This window comes from Mustela nigripes, chromosome 12 (genome assembly GCF_022355385.1).
Source record: "Mustela nigripes isolate SB6536 chromosome 12, MUSNIG.SB6536, whole genome shotgun sequence".
In the NCBI taxonomy this organism is placed as follows: domain Eukaryota; kingdom Metazoa; phylum Chordata; class Mammalia; order Carnivora; family Mustelidae; genus Mustela; species Mustela nigripes.
In genome coordinates, this window is record NC_081568.1 from 39,145,505 (window position 1) to 39,163,697 (window position 18,193).

The following is an 18,193-nucleotide window of genomic DNA, read 5'->3' on the forward strand; positions in this document are numbered from 1 at the left end:
TCCAAACATTTCAATCCTTCAAAATTCTCTGACCCTTTGTAGGAAGGAAAACAAGTATACAATTTAGAAATAATTACCTTTAAATACAAATTATATGTAAATGTAGAGGTCAAATAATATGAAATACATACTAGCAGTCTCTTCCAGAAGAGGTCTATAGACTAAGAAGGGAGAACTAGATAAAGTATTCCTGATACACTGAATATTGAAAAGTATTTTTCAAAAAACTATGAATATGTATAATCAAAACAAAACATGGGCTAAAAAGGCAATGTTTGTATCATCGTAAAAATACTCGCAAATGCTCTTCTCGCATTTACATTTTGTTCTTTTCCACTTTCTATGTACATCATAGAAATGAACTTTTCCACCACTTTCTATGTACATCACAGTAATGAACTGAATGACAATTTTAAGAAAACCTAGAAATGCCTGATCACAAATTTTAACCTTAATGTTGACATCCTAATTGAAAAGCTGGATTTTCCTGTGCTATAATTAATGAGCCATGGAACCAAGAGAGTCATTTGACCCTATAATTGCACCTCAAAAATCTTTATTTCACAGTTTCCACATTCTTTAATATTTGACAGAGTTCAAAAATATTTGACAGTTGACTCATTATTTGATGTACTATTTATAAAATAATGAAATACTTTCGAAATAAGGACAAGGATGAATATCCAATCAGACCAGATGCTGGAAGGTTAAACAATTTCTTTCACATTAACAAAATGTGTCATTTTATAAGACACGGTAATGCCCAATGAAACAAAAATAAGATTTCAAAAGCTAGGAAGTAAAAGAGTCCCAATCGACAACGTGTAGAGGGAAAACAGGATTACATTTATTGGCTACTATATCAACTTAACTTCTCATGAAATCCTCCTGATGTATTAAATAACTTCAGAACTGAAGTATGCTCTCCTATGGGAGTTGTAAAACAAATTAGATACAATTACAATTCAATACAAATAAAAAGCCAACCTATTTACCCTTAAGATGATTCTTGGTTTAGGGCTTTATTATTTAAATTGGACTAGAATTTTCCCTAAGGAAACACGTGGGCGCCTTGACTTAATTGTAGATTTTTATATTATACTTTCTATAGAGAAACATTGTTGATAGGAGTAAATTCTGGAAAACTGTGGTAACTACACCTCCCCAAAGTGAATACAACAAACATCTGTTGCAAGAACTGCTTGGCTTTCAGACAGTACGTAAAGGGTGTTCTTTTTCCCAGTGTTTTGCTATGTTTTAAAAAAGATGATTTGTTAAGAAACATGTTTCTACTATCAATTCTCAAAAACGTAAAATCTTAAAATTCTAAGTGAAACACAGGTCATTACCAGGTTTATTACAGAAGGCAAACTATGCAATGTACAAGACTCCACTTGCATTCTAAAAGAGTAACAAAATAATTGGGCATGTTGCCCTCTGTCTGTGGGTTACAAAGTAATTTTAGCCATTGTCTTCCTTTCTTAACTCCTTCTCTACACAAACATGGCAACACTTAGGGCAGAGGAGGGGACTAAATACACAATCTCCTGAGATTTTTATCCTCCGTTGCAATTCTAGTGATAACTCAGGTTTCTCCTTGGGAATCTCACCAGCTTCTAAACTCAACAATATCCTGTTATCCTCATAAAGCGATAAATGAATTCTTAAAGTTTTACTCAAGTGACAGGATAAATAATTGCAAATTTTTTGCATAATGTATTAAGCACAAAATGTAATAATTTCCATGGGAGGGGGGGAAATCAATAAGCCCTTATGACTCCTTGTCTTTTCTTCACTGCATCAAAGACTGGTTCAGTGCTTTTGGTAAAGTGAATACATTTTCCTTGATTCCAAGAGAACAAAATTTTGCCTCAGAATCACAGGAATTTTGCAAAGTACAACCCCATCTCTTTTAGCACTTGGAAATTACACGGCATGCACACAAATTAGGTACAAATGAATAAAAATGTTTATAAGCAATAAGCATAGGGCATGTAATACCATTATAATAAGGAAAGGAGAGCAGTAAATAGATGACAAACTCTAAACTTATTTCTAATAACATGTAAGTTTGTTCATTTTTTAATCTCCTACCCCCTCTTCTACCCATGCCTCCTCCCAACAATTATGAGATTACCATTCATTAAAAGTTTAAGATTCAGTTTTTACAATTCCACTTTTATGCTAACTTATTAATAAGGTACTGATTTAATCCCTAAAACATTTCTGGGGGTACTTCAACAAGGCACCGTAACAGTACTGTACTGAGGAAATCTCTTGGTCTTTCAAGCAATGAGTAAAAAGAGGAAGCTTCCATTTCTTTTTCTGCCAAATCCCAAGTATAAGCACTTCATTATGTTTCGACAAATGTCAAGATCTGTAATCAAATTTGCCGGTGTCTTCAGTTAAAGCCTAAAATGTTAACATGCACCTGTATAGTATGTGTTTATATAAATAACCATAGGGAAAATGCCTTAAATAATTCTCAAAATGGCATTTGCAAATTCCATTACCAGCAAAAATTTTGAGGAAAATTCACTTAAAGTTGATATAAATAGAAAGTCAAAGTCATCCATGTACCAGTATATACAGTTTTCAATAATTTTCAAATCATTTTCTACATTTACAGCCTCTGTCTCAATAAAAGATGAATCATAAAAAGATATCTGCCTGTTTCCTATAAAAGGTAGCTAGCAAACACACACAAAGCATATTCCAGAGCAATTAACTGTTAAAAGCTTCCTTTCTTTGCCATGACATTCAATTTTTATGGAGGATTACCCTGAACTGCGAATTTGATTTTAAGAAAACATCAGTTTCAATTTTATGATGTCTAAGAAAAAACAGTTTCTTAAATTTAAAAGCAAATAATAATAATAATAATAATAATTATTCAGCTCTTCTACATAACTTGAATAAAGGAATTTTAAGTTACAAGGTCACTTGTATATGTATCTCATATGTTTTATTACAGAGATATTCCATATTACTTACATATAAAACGTTATAGTCTATTTGTATTTCTAATACATACCAGTATTTTCTACAATGAATCTCAGAACAATGCATTTTCAGCAAGTACCTTGTAATTACAAACTAATGTAACACTCATAACTACCCATCATTAGATACTATTACCTCCATTCTAGAGACAGAAAAAATGGTGCTGAGAAGTTAAAAGATTTACCCAAAGCCTTAAGAACAGATCAAGAAGGCACCACAACCCCAATGCCGAAGATCTGTGCATTAATGACTCTGAATAGATTTGCATTGCTTTGTTTTTATCTTAATCACTTAATATTATCTAGATTTCACAAAATCTAAAAGGAAAAAGGTGCTTGCTGACCACTTAATACTGAAAGAAGCAACAGAGGATAGACGTGAGTTCTATTTAAGAAGAAACCCTTGCCTTCTTTACTATTTTCCTAAAACTTAAATGAAAATTCTCTACATAGTACCCCTCTACTGCTTAGTACTGTCAACTCTGAAGTGAATTATCCAAAAATCATCCCACTCACTTAGTAAAAAACAAAACAAAACAAAACAGAAAACTGCCTTATTGCCATCTTACTGATGAGAAGACAAGCGAAGGAACAAAACTCTTTGCAAGGGTCCCACATTAAGTGTGAGAGAAGTCTGGAGTTAGAACATCTTACATCCTGAACTCCTTGTCCAATTTTTCAGACTACAGGGCAACATTGTTCCTCTTACTCATCTTATTAGGAGTCACTTAAGGAAGCACACAATTTTCTGAAGGAGGGGAGAGAAACCTATTCTGAAAGTTACAGGTGTAAAGGACACATGAAAAGTTTTGATTTCACTGCACTTAGGTTAAAATTCCCCCCAATTCAAATTTTAAAAATTATTCACCTATCTTATCCGTTTAGTATCCACGAATCAGAAACTCTGCTGGGTGAGACACTGAATTCCTCTCCCATCCCCCAGTACTAGACTCATGCTTTTATAGGTGAGATACAAGTTTAAAAAATAAAATTAAATGGGGAAAGATAAACAATGGGTCCATATTAAAGTGTATTTGGTGGCACAGAACTTGCAAGATAAGACATCAATTTTCAGCCTGGCTGGTTACAGAATAGGACTCATTGCTTCTAGTCAACAGTGAGCATTTCAAGGGACAAGAACATGACATCTGAGGGCAAGTGATGCATGGTAATACGCATGATGCATTCCTTGAAAAGCTGGAGAAAAGAATGAACTAAGGAAGCGGGCAGAGTAAAAAAGTGTTCAATAACCAGGCCTTCACATGAGAAAATAGATGAGAAAAATATTCAGATAAGTCCTCTAACTTTCGCTAAGCAATTTAAAAACACACACACACACACACAAACACACACACACACACGAGAAAACAAAAAACAAAAACTATGCTTTACAGGTGGAGAAAGATATATAAACAATAATTTCTATAGATTGATACAGTCTTTCTACTTTCTCAGAAAATCACGGTTTCATGTGGAAAAACAATATAACCAGCATATCCGAATTATAGGCAAGTTTTCAGATTCCAAGGCGGCGGCGAAAGTGCAGCAAACAAGACAAAGAGTTGTCAAGTTAATGAGACATACCTCTTGGACTGATCGAGCAGCTGGCTTGTCTTGATGATTGGCCAATATTAAAAAGGGTAAAGTGCATAACTGTGGGTGCTGAAGAGCTGAGTGCAGTTCATTTCTAGCAGTTTCTAAATCATCTTCTGAAGAGGCACTGTCTAATACAAATATTACCCCTTGAGATCCTTGGTAGTAGCGACTCCAATATTTTCGGATATTATCAGCCCCTGTCAAAAACAAAACAAATTCTGTTTTTAAAAAATGGGTTTCGGTCATGCTTAGTGAAATAAGTCAATTGGAGAAAGACAACTATCATATGATCTCTCTGATATGAGGAAGTGAAGATGCAACACGGGGGGTTAAGGAGGTAGGAGAAGAATGAATGAAACAAGATGGGATTGGGAGGGAGACAAACCGTAAGTGACTCTTAATCTCACAAAACAAACTGAGGGTTGCTGGGGGGAGGGGGGTTGGGAGAAGTGGGGTGGGGTTATGGACATTGGGGGAGGGTATGTGCTATGGTGAGTGCTGTGAAGTGTGTAAACCTGGCGATTCACAGACCTGTACCCCTGGGGATAAAAATATATTATATGTTTATAAAAAATAAAAAAAATTAAAAAAAAATAGGTTTTGGAAACTGAGAGAACACTGAACAGTACTGTTGGGCACACCCAACAGTGATTCCTACTGGACACCAGTGTAGCTTTTAAAAAATTAAGTGCAGAAAACATAGCTGATGAGAAAAAGGCATGAGAGCCAACAGGTGGATATGGCCTTGAAGAATACCACCAAAGTTGAGGAGTCATCCTTCATACTTTTCTTATCAAAATATGGGAGAAAAGCCAGGATACTTTCTAGATCAAAACTCAAAATGTTTTCAGCTTTTGCTTACTAGCCGTAAATAAACTCCACTCTTTATAAATTGAGTTTGAGCCTAACTCAGAGGGCAGTGTAACCTAGCTGTTCAGAGAGGCTTTTCTTTCCCCCAGACAACGAAAATTAGCTTGATATTTTCTAAAAGAACTACCTGCTGATCAGAGCAGCCTTGTTTAATTCCATCTAGAAAGTGAAAACTACTAGCACAATACCTTCATGTACCAAAGTGTTGCAATTTGTGATGAATTAAAATCTCGATACATTTGCATAAACCGATTTGGCAATGAGCATCCTCATGGCCCTGGTATCATGGAGGTGTTTACAAAAAAACAAAAACTGAGATTCTCATCAGCCAGGGCCACATCTTATTCTTCTCTGGATTCCCAATATCCAGCATAATACATAACTTGAAGCTCGTACAGGAATGAGGGAAATGAGGGAAGGAGGAAGTGAAGTTATACACTAATTAGGCTTCATGGATTTTGAGACTAAAAGACCTGGAGAGACAGTCCAGTCCAACTGTCTTGAGGAAATTGGGGCCAAGAGAGGTGAAGTGAGTAATCCCCATTCACGTGTCTAGTCAATCACGAAACTGAGATTTGCATCTGAGTAGACAACCTCTCTAGCATTCCCCACTACATCATGATGACTGCTTCCTTTACTTTTGATTCATGAATAGCATCGGCAATGTGTATGGATGGGGTGGGAAATGGGGAGTTTAGGCTTATTGGTTATACAACGAAAATCAGATGAAGATATTTTATCATTTTAGTGCATACGATCAAGTCTTAGCCAGTCAGTAACTACATGCTGGCCATCCATTGAATATTTAGCTCCTAGGTTGAATATACTGTGCTAAGTGCTAGGGGTACAGAGATTAAGGACTGGAGCCAGCATGTACTAACTGGCAAGGGCCAAATGTGTGCATCTCTTTCCAACTCTGTGTTCAAGGATATCATACTGGAAGCTCGAAACTGGACAGGCTGGGAGTATTTTCACCATCAAAATCAACAACAGCTATCATCAGGTCTTTTCTTCCCCTGAAGGCCAACACACCACTAGCTGACACATTAAGAAGCCCACATTTTTCTGAAAGAATAGGAAAAATATAATAATAAAGGAATAAAGCACTGTGATAGAGGTAGTCCTTAAGCGGGATGAGAGGACCTCAACCGGACTGGGTGATTGTCTTCAAAAACAGCACTTACCAAACACCTACCATTTACTAAGCACTTTCTACATTCAGGCACAGTGCTAGGTGTTTCCAAAAGAAGAGTGCGTATAATTCTTACAACTACCCTAAGAGGGAGGTGTAAATGACTCAGGGTTTAGAACTAATTTTCAGGTTTTTAAATCCAAGGTATTTGTTATAATACCTTGTTGAAACAACCAGCTATGTCATAAGACCAAGGACACTTAATGCTGAGTAACCTTCAGTATGTAAAGATATGGGATGTGAATAGGGGTGATGCAGATCAGGTAACATCCAACCAAGAAAGCAGAACAAAACAAATCCCAAGGAAGAAAAAAATTAAGCCAGAGATTATTTAAGATAGGTAGGTAGTTGCATAAGTGATGGCTGAACTAAGAAAACAGAGGCACCGAAATTAGCAACACCTTAGTCCAGGTTCCCTAGGAACAGAGTCTGAGATGGCATTTCTTGAATGCCTAATTACAGACAGTACTATCAGGAGAAACCAGAAGTGAAAAAAGCAAGCTAGAATTGGGAAGAAGCTAGGCAAAGATATGGTTTCAAAAAAGTCTAAACTCAGCTTGATCCAATGAGGAGCTCTAGAGTAGGGACTGAACCACAGAAGTTGTCCAGTCCAAAGGCAGTGGTGCTGGGCTGCTATACCCCTGTATAGTCATTGGCTATGAGCCACCCCTAGGGAACAGGAGGGGGTAGGGGTGTGATCTCATACTCTCCCAGACATATCTGGTTGAGGCAATTACGGTCAGCCAAGGGCAGGCCTCTGGAGAAGGGTACAGGTGTGAGTCATTAGCAGCCAATACTCGCAGCAGCTGGGAGATGGATGCACTGGCCCAGTAAAGGAGATCTGGGTAGGATACCAACAGCATCTGCTACAAGCTACATCCAGACATTATCCATATGCTAGAGAACCATCCATAAGCTTGAGGAGCAAAAGGAGCAGCAGTGTTACCTGATGGTAAATGTTTAAAACAAAAACACTGTGCGTGAACATATCTGTACATAATTTATTAAAAGTTTTACTAAAGGATGTGAGGAACACAATTTCTATCTAATATATGCAACATGCTTTACTGTAAATTCCATAGAGCTCATTAATGCTCACAAAATGGTTCCGTGATTTTGCTCCTCTTGTATCCACAGTCAACCAACAGTTGTAATTGACCAAGTACAGTTCTAAAATAAATGTTGATTGTGCTAAGTGTTTTACATGTATCAACTCATTTACCCTTGACAATCTTAAGAGGCAGATAATCTTATGGCTCTCATTTTATCAATAATAAAACTAAGACATGAAACAATTACATAATACAACCAAGGTTACACACCTAAAATATATATTTAGGTCTAACGGGATTGAAATAGAAGGATCATTGACTGGGAAGGTGACAGAACTGAACAAAGAACTATTACACATAAGCCAAGGGCAGGGGGGAGGAGGGTGGGAAGCAACCTATTAGAATAAAAGGTACTAAGTGCATATGTATATTAATTCTCAGAGTAGGAACATGTCCAAGAACATTTCCAGCCAATTAAATTCAGTGAATAGTATTATGAATTACTATTCTATACAAATCACTGAGCAGGAACCTGTAAGAAATATTTAAAAATCCCTTATTCCCTTTAGATCAAATCCTCAAATTCTGTCAAGTAGTAAGAACTACAACAAGGCCTGTAAATACAGTAGAGGACATCAACGCGGCCATAGCATTAAGACGGTGTGCAGAGAATCAAGAATAAAGAGAAGAACAGTGGTTGCAGGTTTCAATGGAAGTTTTCCATTGGAAACAGGTGGGACATATTCAAAATCCAACTCATGGGGTCCATCTCTTTCACCAAGAAACTATTTCCACCTGCCACATTTAGGAGCACATAAGACACCTGAATAGGTGTCTCAAAGAGACAAAATGATGGTGAGTCCAATGACTCTGTTGGTGGAAACACACCCAAAGAGAAGTGTCACAATTTTTTTTAAAGACTTTATTTATCTGACAGAGAGAGAGCTCAGTCAGGGGCAGTGGCAGACAGAGGAAGAGGGAGAGGGAGAGGCAGGCTCCCAGCTAAGCAAGGAACCAGATGCCGGGCTCGATCCCAGGAACTGACCTGGGATCATGACTTGAGCTGAAGATAGCAGCACAACCAGTTGAGTCACCCAGGCACTAGTAAATCTCATAATTTCTTAAAATGTCCCATCTTTGACATAGTATGTGAATAATAAATTATTAATAGCGCAAAGACCCTTTTCTTTAGTCTGCTACCACACAGCTATCTGTCCAATCTTAGCATGTCTGATGTTCATCACAAACAATTGGGCTTGGAATGCAGCATTCCAGCCTTTTGCCCAGTGGCTTTGGTCAGCAGTAGCCTGAACCCAGATTAGGACCCAGGAAACCAGCAGTCGAGTAAAGGGTTACATAAAGTTGGTCTGTCTGGCCAAGCGGATCTTAGTTAAGCCACCAGATTAAAATGAGAGATGAACAGGTCATTAATTTAGCTGTCAAATGCTTTGAGAAGTGAGCCTAACTGGGAAAATTTGGAACTCCCATTTGATGTCCACATCCCAATATTCCTCATCTATAAACCAAGTCCAAAGGGAATAACATAATGCAGTATATCACAACTAACAGTGGTCTGGGGCCACTCATTTTAATGACTGAAGAGTGCATGTGTTCTGTCACTTAAACTGTTAAATAAAGAGGTTAAACACTCAACTCAAACCTGGCCTATATTTTGTACACTGATTAAAAAATAAACGGTATCTTAAGAGTAGAGAGGGTTTGACGCTGCCTTACTAAACGTTGTAAGGAGCCGGTAATCTAAGAGATCATTCTGAGAGCCAATCAACCAGGAGAACCTGGTTTAAGCCACTACAAGAGGAAGGAAAGAAGACAGGAGCACAATGTATCTTCATTATGCAAGGTTCTTTTTAAAGGCACACTACAGCAACTAGGGACAATTTTTCTGTGGTACATTATGGACAACTATGGAACATTCTCTTAGTATTCGTTAACTCATCTAACAGACAATTATTGAGCACCTGGTACCATCCCAGGTGCTGGGGACATAGTAGCAAACAAAAGAGACAAAAACTTCCGTCTTCATAGTGTTTACATTCTTCATCAGCAGGGCTGGCCTGGCATTATAGAGGTTAAAAATGCCAAGTATTTGTTTCCCAAGTTCTCTCTTACAGCATGGACAGATTATTTGGTTCTAGTAAACTGGGACTCAACTAAGGTCTGCTGGGAGCTTCTGGAAAAAAAATGTGTCCCTCAACAAAAAGAGAGATGCCCAAAGACAGCCACCTCTCTCTCGTTTTTGATTTCATTAGGTGATAAGATGATGCTCTATACTGTGTTAAACTTCTAGCAGTCCTGAAGGAGACACTCCAAAACACTGAGGACGTCAGAATGCGTTAACAACAGAAAGAGCTTGGGTCTTTCAGAACACTGCTAAGCAGCAGTACCAACTACCAACAGTGTAAGAACCCCTTAGTCTGGAGTATAGTAAATGCCTATTATTTAAGGCAATTTTAGAAGACTATTGTTATTTTTCAGCCCAAAAAAGGGCTTAGTTTCCTTGAGTTTTAAAAAACCAAAAACCAACCAATGAACAAAAAACAAAACAGGGATATACAGAAGTCAACAATAAACACAGTCATTCAAAGTTGTCCCTATGGGGAAGTGGGCAGGAGGAAGGCTGTTCTTATGGAAAATCTCATCTCCAGACCAGTGATATCTAACTAAACTTTTTGTGATAAAGTAATTTCTTATCTATGCTTTTCAAACAGTAGTCACCAGCCACAGTGGCTTCTGAGTACATAAAATGGCGGCCAGTGCAACCGAAGAACTGAATTTTATTTAAATTTTCTTAAATCTGAAGTTCAGATGCCACATATGGCTGATGGCTACTGTACTGGACAGTACATTCTAGATAATTCTCTCACTTCTTGCTGACTGCTAGACACCCCTAAGGCAAGCCAGTTAGAGATCTAATCCTATCTCTGAGAAGAAAATCAGGTAGCTCTGCTGCTGGAGGAGCCGGTGTGGTCAGGCCAATCCAGAGATGGTTTGCTGAGGGGCTCTGTGCAGCTAACCAGGCTCAACGAGGGCATCCACGGTGCTCAGTCACCCTGTTGTGACACACAGAGTGAGGCTGAGGACTCAAGACTGTCTTGTCTTTCCATCCTCTTACCACAGTCTTAAGAAAATGAAGGAGAATAAGATTATTTTCCCTCTGGAAAACTTAATGAGATTGGAGAACCCATAAAGGGTGCTAATTTTGGAGAATTTTAATTGCAAATTAATGCTTCAAATCTTAGTGAAGGAGGACATTTCCTCCGAAGGAAAGTCACCTCAGCAGTATTATTTTAAGAAGAATGGTTTCCAGCATGGGGAGAAGATGTGCAAAGAGGAGGACAGGAGATGTGACAGAAAAGTAATACTTCCAAATTCTTTTCTGACCCGTCCCCTCTGCGGAGTCTCAGGTCTTTCTGAAGGGTGATTCCTTTCAATCTTTTCATTTTCTCTACATCAAACTCACTCAATCTGCTTTTAAAAACTGAAATACGAAGAGTTTGGGAGAACTAAAACATATATATCTAAATTCAAACTTTTGTTATGGACCTCCCCCCCACACACACACCAAAAAGCCAAAATATTTTAAATTAAGCCCTCTTTAAATGGTCAATACAAAGTATAAAAATGTGAAGATTCAAAGTCAAGTTCTCCTAAGGGAGATGTATTGTCCTCTAGGTAATAAAAAAAAAATTTTAGAAAAATGTATGAAAACCAAAAATGTGGTCTGCCTGATGGGAGGAGAACCACTACCAAACAGGATGAACCGTTGAGCTGAGGGAGACCACAGTCCTCAGGCTCACAGGCAGATGCGCTGAGAACACCCACGTAGAATATAAAAGACCATCAACACACAGTCGTCACCCACCCCCGCCTCACCGACGTATTACATCACATCTAACCTTGTAAAGGTGTTTATATCCATCACCTCACTTAACTTTTTAGGAGTTATTATCCTTATTTAATGGATGAAGAAACTGGGACAGAAAGTTGAAGCATTTTCCTCCATACCCAGCTAATAAACGGCAGATCCAGGACTCAAATTCTGGACTCACTCCAAAGACCATGTATTGTTCTCTACTACACGGTGCTGTTTCCCAGAGAGTGTAAGAGGCTCCAGAGAAAGGGAGAGAAGAGGAGCAAAGGTATTCCCGTGAGGAGGGCATGGCTGGGAGCACAAGCTAAGAGGAAAACTAGGAGTGGGTGGGTGGGGCACAGTGCAGAGAAGGAGCAGGAGACAGACTCAGCTATGACAAGTATGGCCAGTGTGAAGACAATATGGATGGCTTTGCAAGCCAGGCAGTGTCTGGGCATGGGGCAGCAGTAAATGGAGAATTACTACAGGGCCCGGGAGACACTACTGGGGTAGTCTTGTCTTGCTTATGGGCCTTGTTGATTGCCCATTAGCTGTTAGTACTTAGGGCAGACAGTACTCCGTACCTACCAATAGCTGGGCTTCTTCCAGTCCTAAAGTGCCAAGCCTCTAGATTTCATAAACCTTAAAAATGAATACACTCAAATTAACAAAAAAAAGGGGGGGGGGCACGCCTGGGTGGCTCAATCATTAAGCGGCTGCCTTCGGCTCAGGTCATGATCCCAGAATTCTGGGACTGAGTGCTGCACTGGGGTCCCTGCTTGATGGAGAGCCTGCTTCGCCCTCTGCCTGCTGCTTCCCGACCCATGTCAAATTAATTAATTAATTATTTTTTTAAAATCCAAAAAAACTTTTAAAAAATTTTTTATTAACATATAATGTATTATTAGCCCCAGAGGTACAGGTCTGTGAATTGCCAGGTTGACACACTTTATAGCACTCACCGTTTTTAAAAAAAATTAAAAAAAATTTTTTTAAATGAATACTCTTCACACTCCTGGGCATATAGCTAACTGAATTGCTTGAAAAAGAGTCGCTTATGAAGGTATTCCTGTATTTATCAGCAATACAATGTCTCAGGGAGAGGTAAAAATAATGTGGACTAGAAAGAAAAAGAGTTCTTCCTTCTCCCAAAGGATCTACGAGAGTCCGTAAAGGAAACAGGTCAACAAATAGTTTCTGCCCTATTTTGGGTTCCCCCAGTGCAAAGGGTTTATTCAAGTGGTGACTACAGAAAATACTAGTGGCAGAGTGAGGAAGTGGGAGAGGGAGAGAGACAGCCCACAAAAAGGAGCTATCCAGACAGCAGGACTGTGGGTAGCCTGAACTGGGAGCCAGGCACTGGTGGCAAAGCATTTGGGGACTTGTACCTACCTCCCATTAGTGGTTGCTTGAGGAGGACTGCACATTATTTTCCTAGCCACCTCTAGCTTTGCCAAGACACCAAGGTCTCAATAATTCTTGAGAGCAAAGGGCCTAAGACCCCACAGGGATTTTAGAGCTGTACATGCTTGTTATCTTTAATATGCAAAAGGGACCACTGGGATCCACTAAAACTGAGGCATATTTGGAGCTGTTTTCCAGCAGAAATAAACGTGTTACACTGAACTATCTTTATGCTCACCCTATCTCCTGTCCAAAGACAGGTCAGCCAGAGTTGGGAGCACAGTCGCAAAATTGAGAGCTCTATATAGGAATTGGACTAAACTCCTTGGTCTCATTATGTTGGAACGCTAACCCAGTGGTCACGTGCTTTAGGACCTAGAAAGGTTATTACAACATGTGCAGCCTTGGAATCCGAACTTCAAATAGCACATCCCCAGGAAATTCAGAAGCAGGTGCTCCTCAGTCTATCTTTTATAAAACAAGAAGCCCCACACTATACCAAAGCCGATACACCAACTGCCGTCTTCTCAACAAGGACTCTGAATTTCCGGAAAGCACAACGGTACACCCTTACATTCACCGGCAAGTTCTAAGTCTTGTAGATGAGGACTCCGCCGCCACCTGATCCCTTGTTCTCCTTGACGTTTTCACTCTGCTCCACACCCTCAACCACTTTCCATGTGCATCACCAGAACGGCCTTCTACCTGGTCTCCGTGCTTCTGTCCTTGCAGTGCTCTGATGACATTACTAACTGAACCAGGACACCAGCTCAGGCTCTATCACTACTCTGGCCAAAAACATCAAATGCCTATAAAACTTGGGACTTCCCAAAGACACAAGTTAGCATTTACAGTTCTCTGCGATCTGGCTCCAAGGGCCATTCCTACCCTGTCTCTCGGTTCCTCTCCTTGTACTCTCTGGGAATGCGACTCGCTCCCTCCCAGACCAGACCAGGTTTCCGCTGCCGCACCTTTGGTTGGGTTATCCGCCACCCCTGCCCCCGCCTGGAGTTCCTGCCCTGTTCGTTCTCCCCTTGGCTCCTGTATAGGCAAATCACCACCCACCCTGCATGGGCCAGGTCACTGATTCTACCAAGCCTCCCAACAGTCTGGGAGCCATAAAGAAGGTCTCAGAAACTTTTAATCTCTTTCTCTCGGTGCTCTTCATAAAACATTCTGCCCTGCAGTGGAGTTATCTGAATACACATTTCGTCTTTCCAGTTAGACCCAAAGAGCCACCTGGGAGTTTGGTGCCTTTGGGTGCCTGCCTCATTCATTCTCACACTTTCGATGCCTTTAATAGTCTTACACAATCACTACTTTTTCCACGAGTTAATCTTTTGTACAATGTTTACTTAGTTTTCTCACATGCAGAATGTACTATTCGCCCCACAAAGCATTTTATGGTACAGAAATAAAGGGTCTTCTTGGTGGACAGTGGTTGTTCATTGGCGTGGTTGTTACATTTCTGGCACATAGTTCTGCAAGGAATTGCTCACCTGACATTTTCGGTGTAAAAAATCTTTAACTCCTCATACTCAAGAAAATTACACTCTATTCACATCTTTTTGCCCTTCTCAGAGCTCTGTTTTAGTACTGGGAAATGTGCAGCCCTAGTGTGTGTTGAGCATTGCACTAAAACACAACAGACAGCATAACCCCACACTCTTTGGGATCGGTCAGCCTGTCCTGATGCCCCTCAGAACAAGCAGCTCTGAGAAACTGCAATCGTAGGGGGAAAAAAGCTGTGGGAAGAGTTGTGGGAAAATGTTCCCTTCTGTACTCCCATAAAAGCCAAGGGCCTACTGCCTAGAAGACCCACAAAACCAAGGTGATCACTATGTGCATGGCTCCAAATGTTTACTAAGCAGCAAATTCCTGGGCTATTGGACTAACACAAAGAGCAAAAGGCACATTTTGTAGTATTCTGGAAAATCTGGTGCCCAGAGTAGGAAAGCTAGTCTGGGAACAATTTTGCTGCAATTGCCATTGACTAAAGCAACAAATTGGGAAGAGCCACAATGAGAATTTTCTGGCTGAAATGAAAAGCGTTCATTCCATACTTGGGGTGAAATACAATCTTTTAATACTGTGGAAAGGCTATGCCATTCTAGCATAGCTTACCAACCGCCACTACCCCCTGCCCCCAGTACCTTTTTTTGTTTGTTTTTTTAAGATTTTATTTATTTATTTGACAGAGAGAGAGATCACAAGTGGGCAGAGAGGGGGAAGCAGGCTCCCTGCTGAGCAGAGAGCCCAATGCGGGGCTCAATCCCAGGATCCTGAGATCATGACCTAAGTTGAAGGCAGAGGCTTAACTCACTGAGCCACCCAGGTGCCTTATCCCCCCAGTACTTTTTATTGTAAAGTTTGACAACAACCATGTGACAAAACTGACAAATAATATAAAGCTCTAGATGAACATAAATTCACAGCCCACAGAAAAAGTTTACAACCATCTAATGTCTCATCCTACATAGCAATAAAGAATAATTAGGACAATAGATTATAAGCTTTGACCTTCAAAGGTAGGCTCTTACTCTAACTGTAATTTCTATTCTGTGATTAATTTGACCTCAAAACATTACTAATAACCTACTCATGTAATAAAACCCTAAGGGAATTCTGCTTGGTCCACATTTATTTGATCCCACTCATATTTACTTTTTTGTCTTTTAATACAGTCTTTTTTTTTTTTTTAAATAGATTTGTCTATTTGAGAGAGGTGGGGAGAGAGTGTGTGCACATGAGCAGGGGAAGGGAGAGGCAGAGGGCTAAGCAGGAAGCCCAATGGGTGGCTCGACCTGAGGACTCTGAGATCATGACCTGAGCAGAAGGCAGACACTTAACCAACTGAGCCACCCAGGTGCCCCAATACTCTGTCATTTTTGATGGAAATGCTTATCATAACTCATAAAGGGAGATTTAAGTTTTCTATCATGGACTCCTCCCTTCTGTTCTATTTGTTGCCACCCTATGGATTATACAAGTTCAGCAAGGGTCCATGTTTAGGTTTTTTGTTTTTGTTTTAATATTTTATTTATTTATTTGACAGACAGAGATCACAAATAGGCAGAGAGGCAGGCAGAGAGAGAGGAGGAAGCAGGCTCCCTGCTGAGCAGAGAGCCCGATATGGGCTCAATCCCAGGACCCTGGGATCATGACCTGAGCAGAAGGCAGAGGCTTTAACCCATTGAGCCACCCAGGCACCCCCATGTTTAGGTTTAAACATAAAAGAATAAGTGGGGGGAAAATGCTAATATACATTATAATCTGAATTGTATAATTAGATAAGTCAATGTACTTTACAAATCATAAATAGGGGCAGTTGTCAGTCTAGGAATCACATGCTCCAAAACTTCTGGAAGGCTCCAATTTTTTTCAGAATTTGGCACACACAATTTTCTTTGAAAATAAGGCAAGCACTGGAGTTGGGTTCTGTCATGAGAGGAAGGTTTGCTGGGATAGAGGGTAGGACAGTGGAATGATTAGCATGGACCCTGAAGTCAGACTCACGGGGTTCAAAATCTAGTTCCACTATGTCATCTTAGTAAACCTCAGATAATTGGCTTAGTTGTTCTAAGCCTTGGGGATTCCTTTTGATAAAAGGGAAAAATAACAATGTACCCAATAACATTGTTGGGATTAAATGAGATAACTCATTTAGCACAGTGTTTGACATATTCTATCTATTCATTAAGTGTAGTTATTTTGTTACTGTTTCTATTATCTCTGGGCCACCATTTAGCCTAGAACTTACTGAACCACACCTGGTTCTAACCTGGGTTCTAAGGCCTGGAAGGAAAAGCCCAGAAACCAGGCAAAGGAGAGGACATTCCTCTGCAATTTCCAGGACAGCCAATGCTGTAAAAAATAAAACACGTTTTTATTTGAGGTGGACCTTTTCTTCTTTAGCCTGTATCTCCCATAGCCTTTAGTACCTTATATTCCCCAATTTCTTCCTCCCCCATTGTTGCTGTTTGAGGAGGAGGAGGAATCCAAATGTCAGAAAGACTTCCCCCCCTTCCTTTAGATGAGTACGCACGTTCCTTTATTACCAGCGATCATCAGCTAGATTTCTAAGGAAGCAGTGCGATTTATCAATTTACATTAAGATGACACTCTCGGGCACCTGGGTGGCTCAGTGGGTTGAAGCCTCTGCCTTCGACTCAGGTCATGATCTCAGGGTCCTGGGATGGAGCCCCGCATCGGGCTCTCTGCTCAGCAGGGAGACTGCTTCCCCCCTCTCTCTCTGCCTGCCTCTCTGCCTACTTGTGATCTCTGTCAAATAAATTTTAAAAATCTTTAAAAAAAAAAAAAAAAGATGGCACTCTCGTTTTAAAGGATGAGAAAATCCCAAATGGTCACTACTACAAACTGATCTCACGTGTGTCTGTGTACCTTTAGGAATGGCTGTTACCCAGAAGGCTGATATTCGATGGGGGGAATATCAGGGGGAAGCCACACAGCTACTTCTACACTTTACATTCCCCTCCATTTTGTTATGAAGTCGTGGATCATCAAAATTGGGGCATTTATTCAGCAACTCCTACGACCCCACTAGCAAGAGCTCAAGAAGCATGGGTTAGGGCAGGGTTGCCATTTTGGGGCAAGTGTTTTTGTTTTTGTTGTGATTCTAAGAGACTACTTTTAAATAAAACATACATGCATTATGAGTAGGAAAAAGCAAAGGTACAAAATGAGCTCCTTTTCTCAGGAATTTCCGCATCTGTTTATAACCCAATTCCTCACACTCACACCACACTCTTTTTCGTAGCTTTTATGTAAACAAGCCGTTTTCATCAGGTCTCTATCAAGCAACTCTGCTAAGTATACTCAAGATCTTCCATGCTCAGTGGGTTCAGTCCCCTGTCTCCAGGTGTCTCTGCAGACTCGGGCACAGGGCAGCCTCTTGTGCTGATGGAGCAGCTATTTGCTGATGGAGTTAAGGAGGAAATGAAAGGATGAATACATGCATTATTTGTCCATGAACTATAGTATAAGCAGTCCCATTTTTATATAGTCTAAAATACCCTCTATTGCTCTCTTTAAAAAAAAAAAGTTTTTATTATTTTAGAGAGAGACCATGTGTAGGGGAAAGGGAACAGAGAATCCCAAGCAGGTTCCCCATTGAGTGTGGAGGGTCTCATGATCCTGAGATCATGACTTGACCAGAAATCAAGAGTCTGGCTGCTTAACCGACTGA

At 40.0% G+C, this 18,193-nt stretch overlaps 1 protein-coding gene across 2 annotated transcripts in view; it reads right to left on the bottom strand.

Moving 5' to 3' along the window:
- ARL15 (ADP ribosylation factor like GTPase 15) overlaps window positions 1-18,193 on the bottom strand; it is a 396,543-nt gene that overhangs the window by 195,562 nt on the left and 182,788 nt on the right. For both annotated transcript variants that reach the window (XM_059417115.1, XM_059417114.1), the window contains exon 4: window positions 4,587-4,795. In XM_059417115.1, the coding sequence (XP_059273098.1) occupies window positions 4,587-4,795 (209 nt within the window). The remainder of the gene's footprint in view (window positions 1-4,586; window positions 4,796-18,193) is intronic.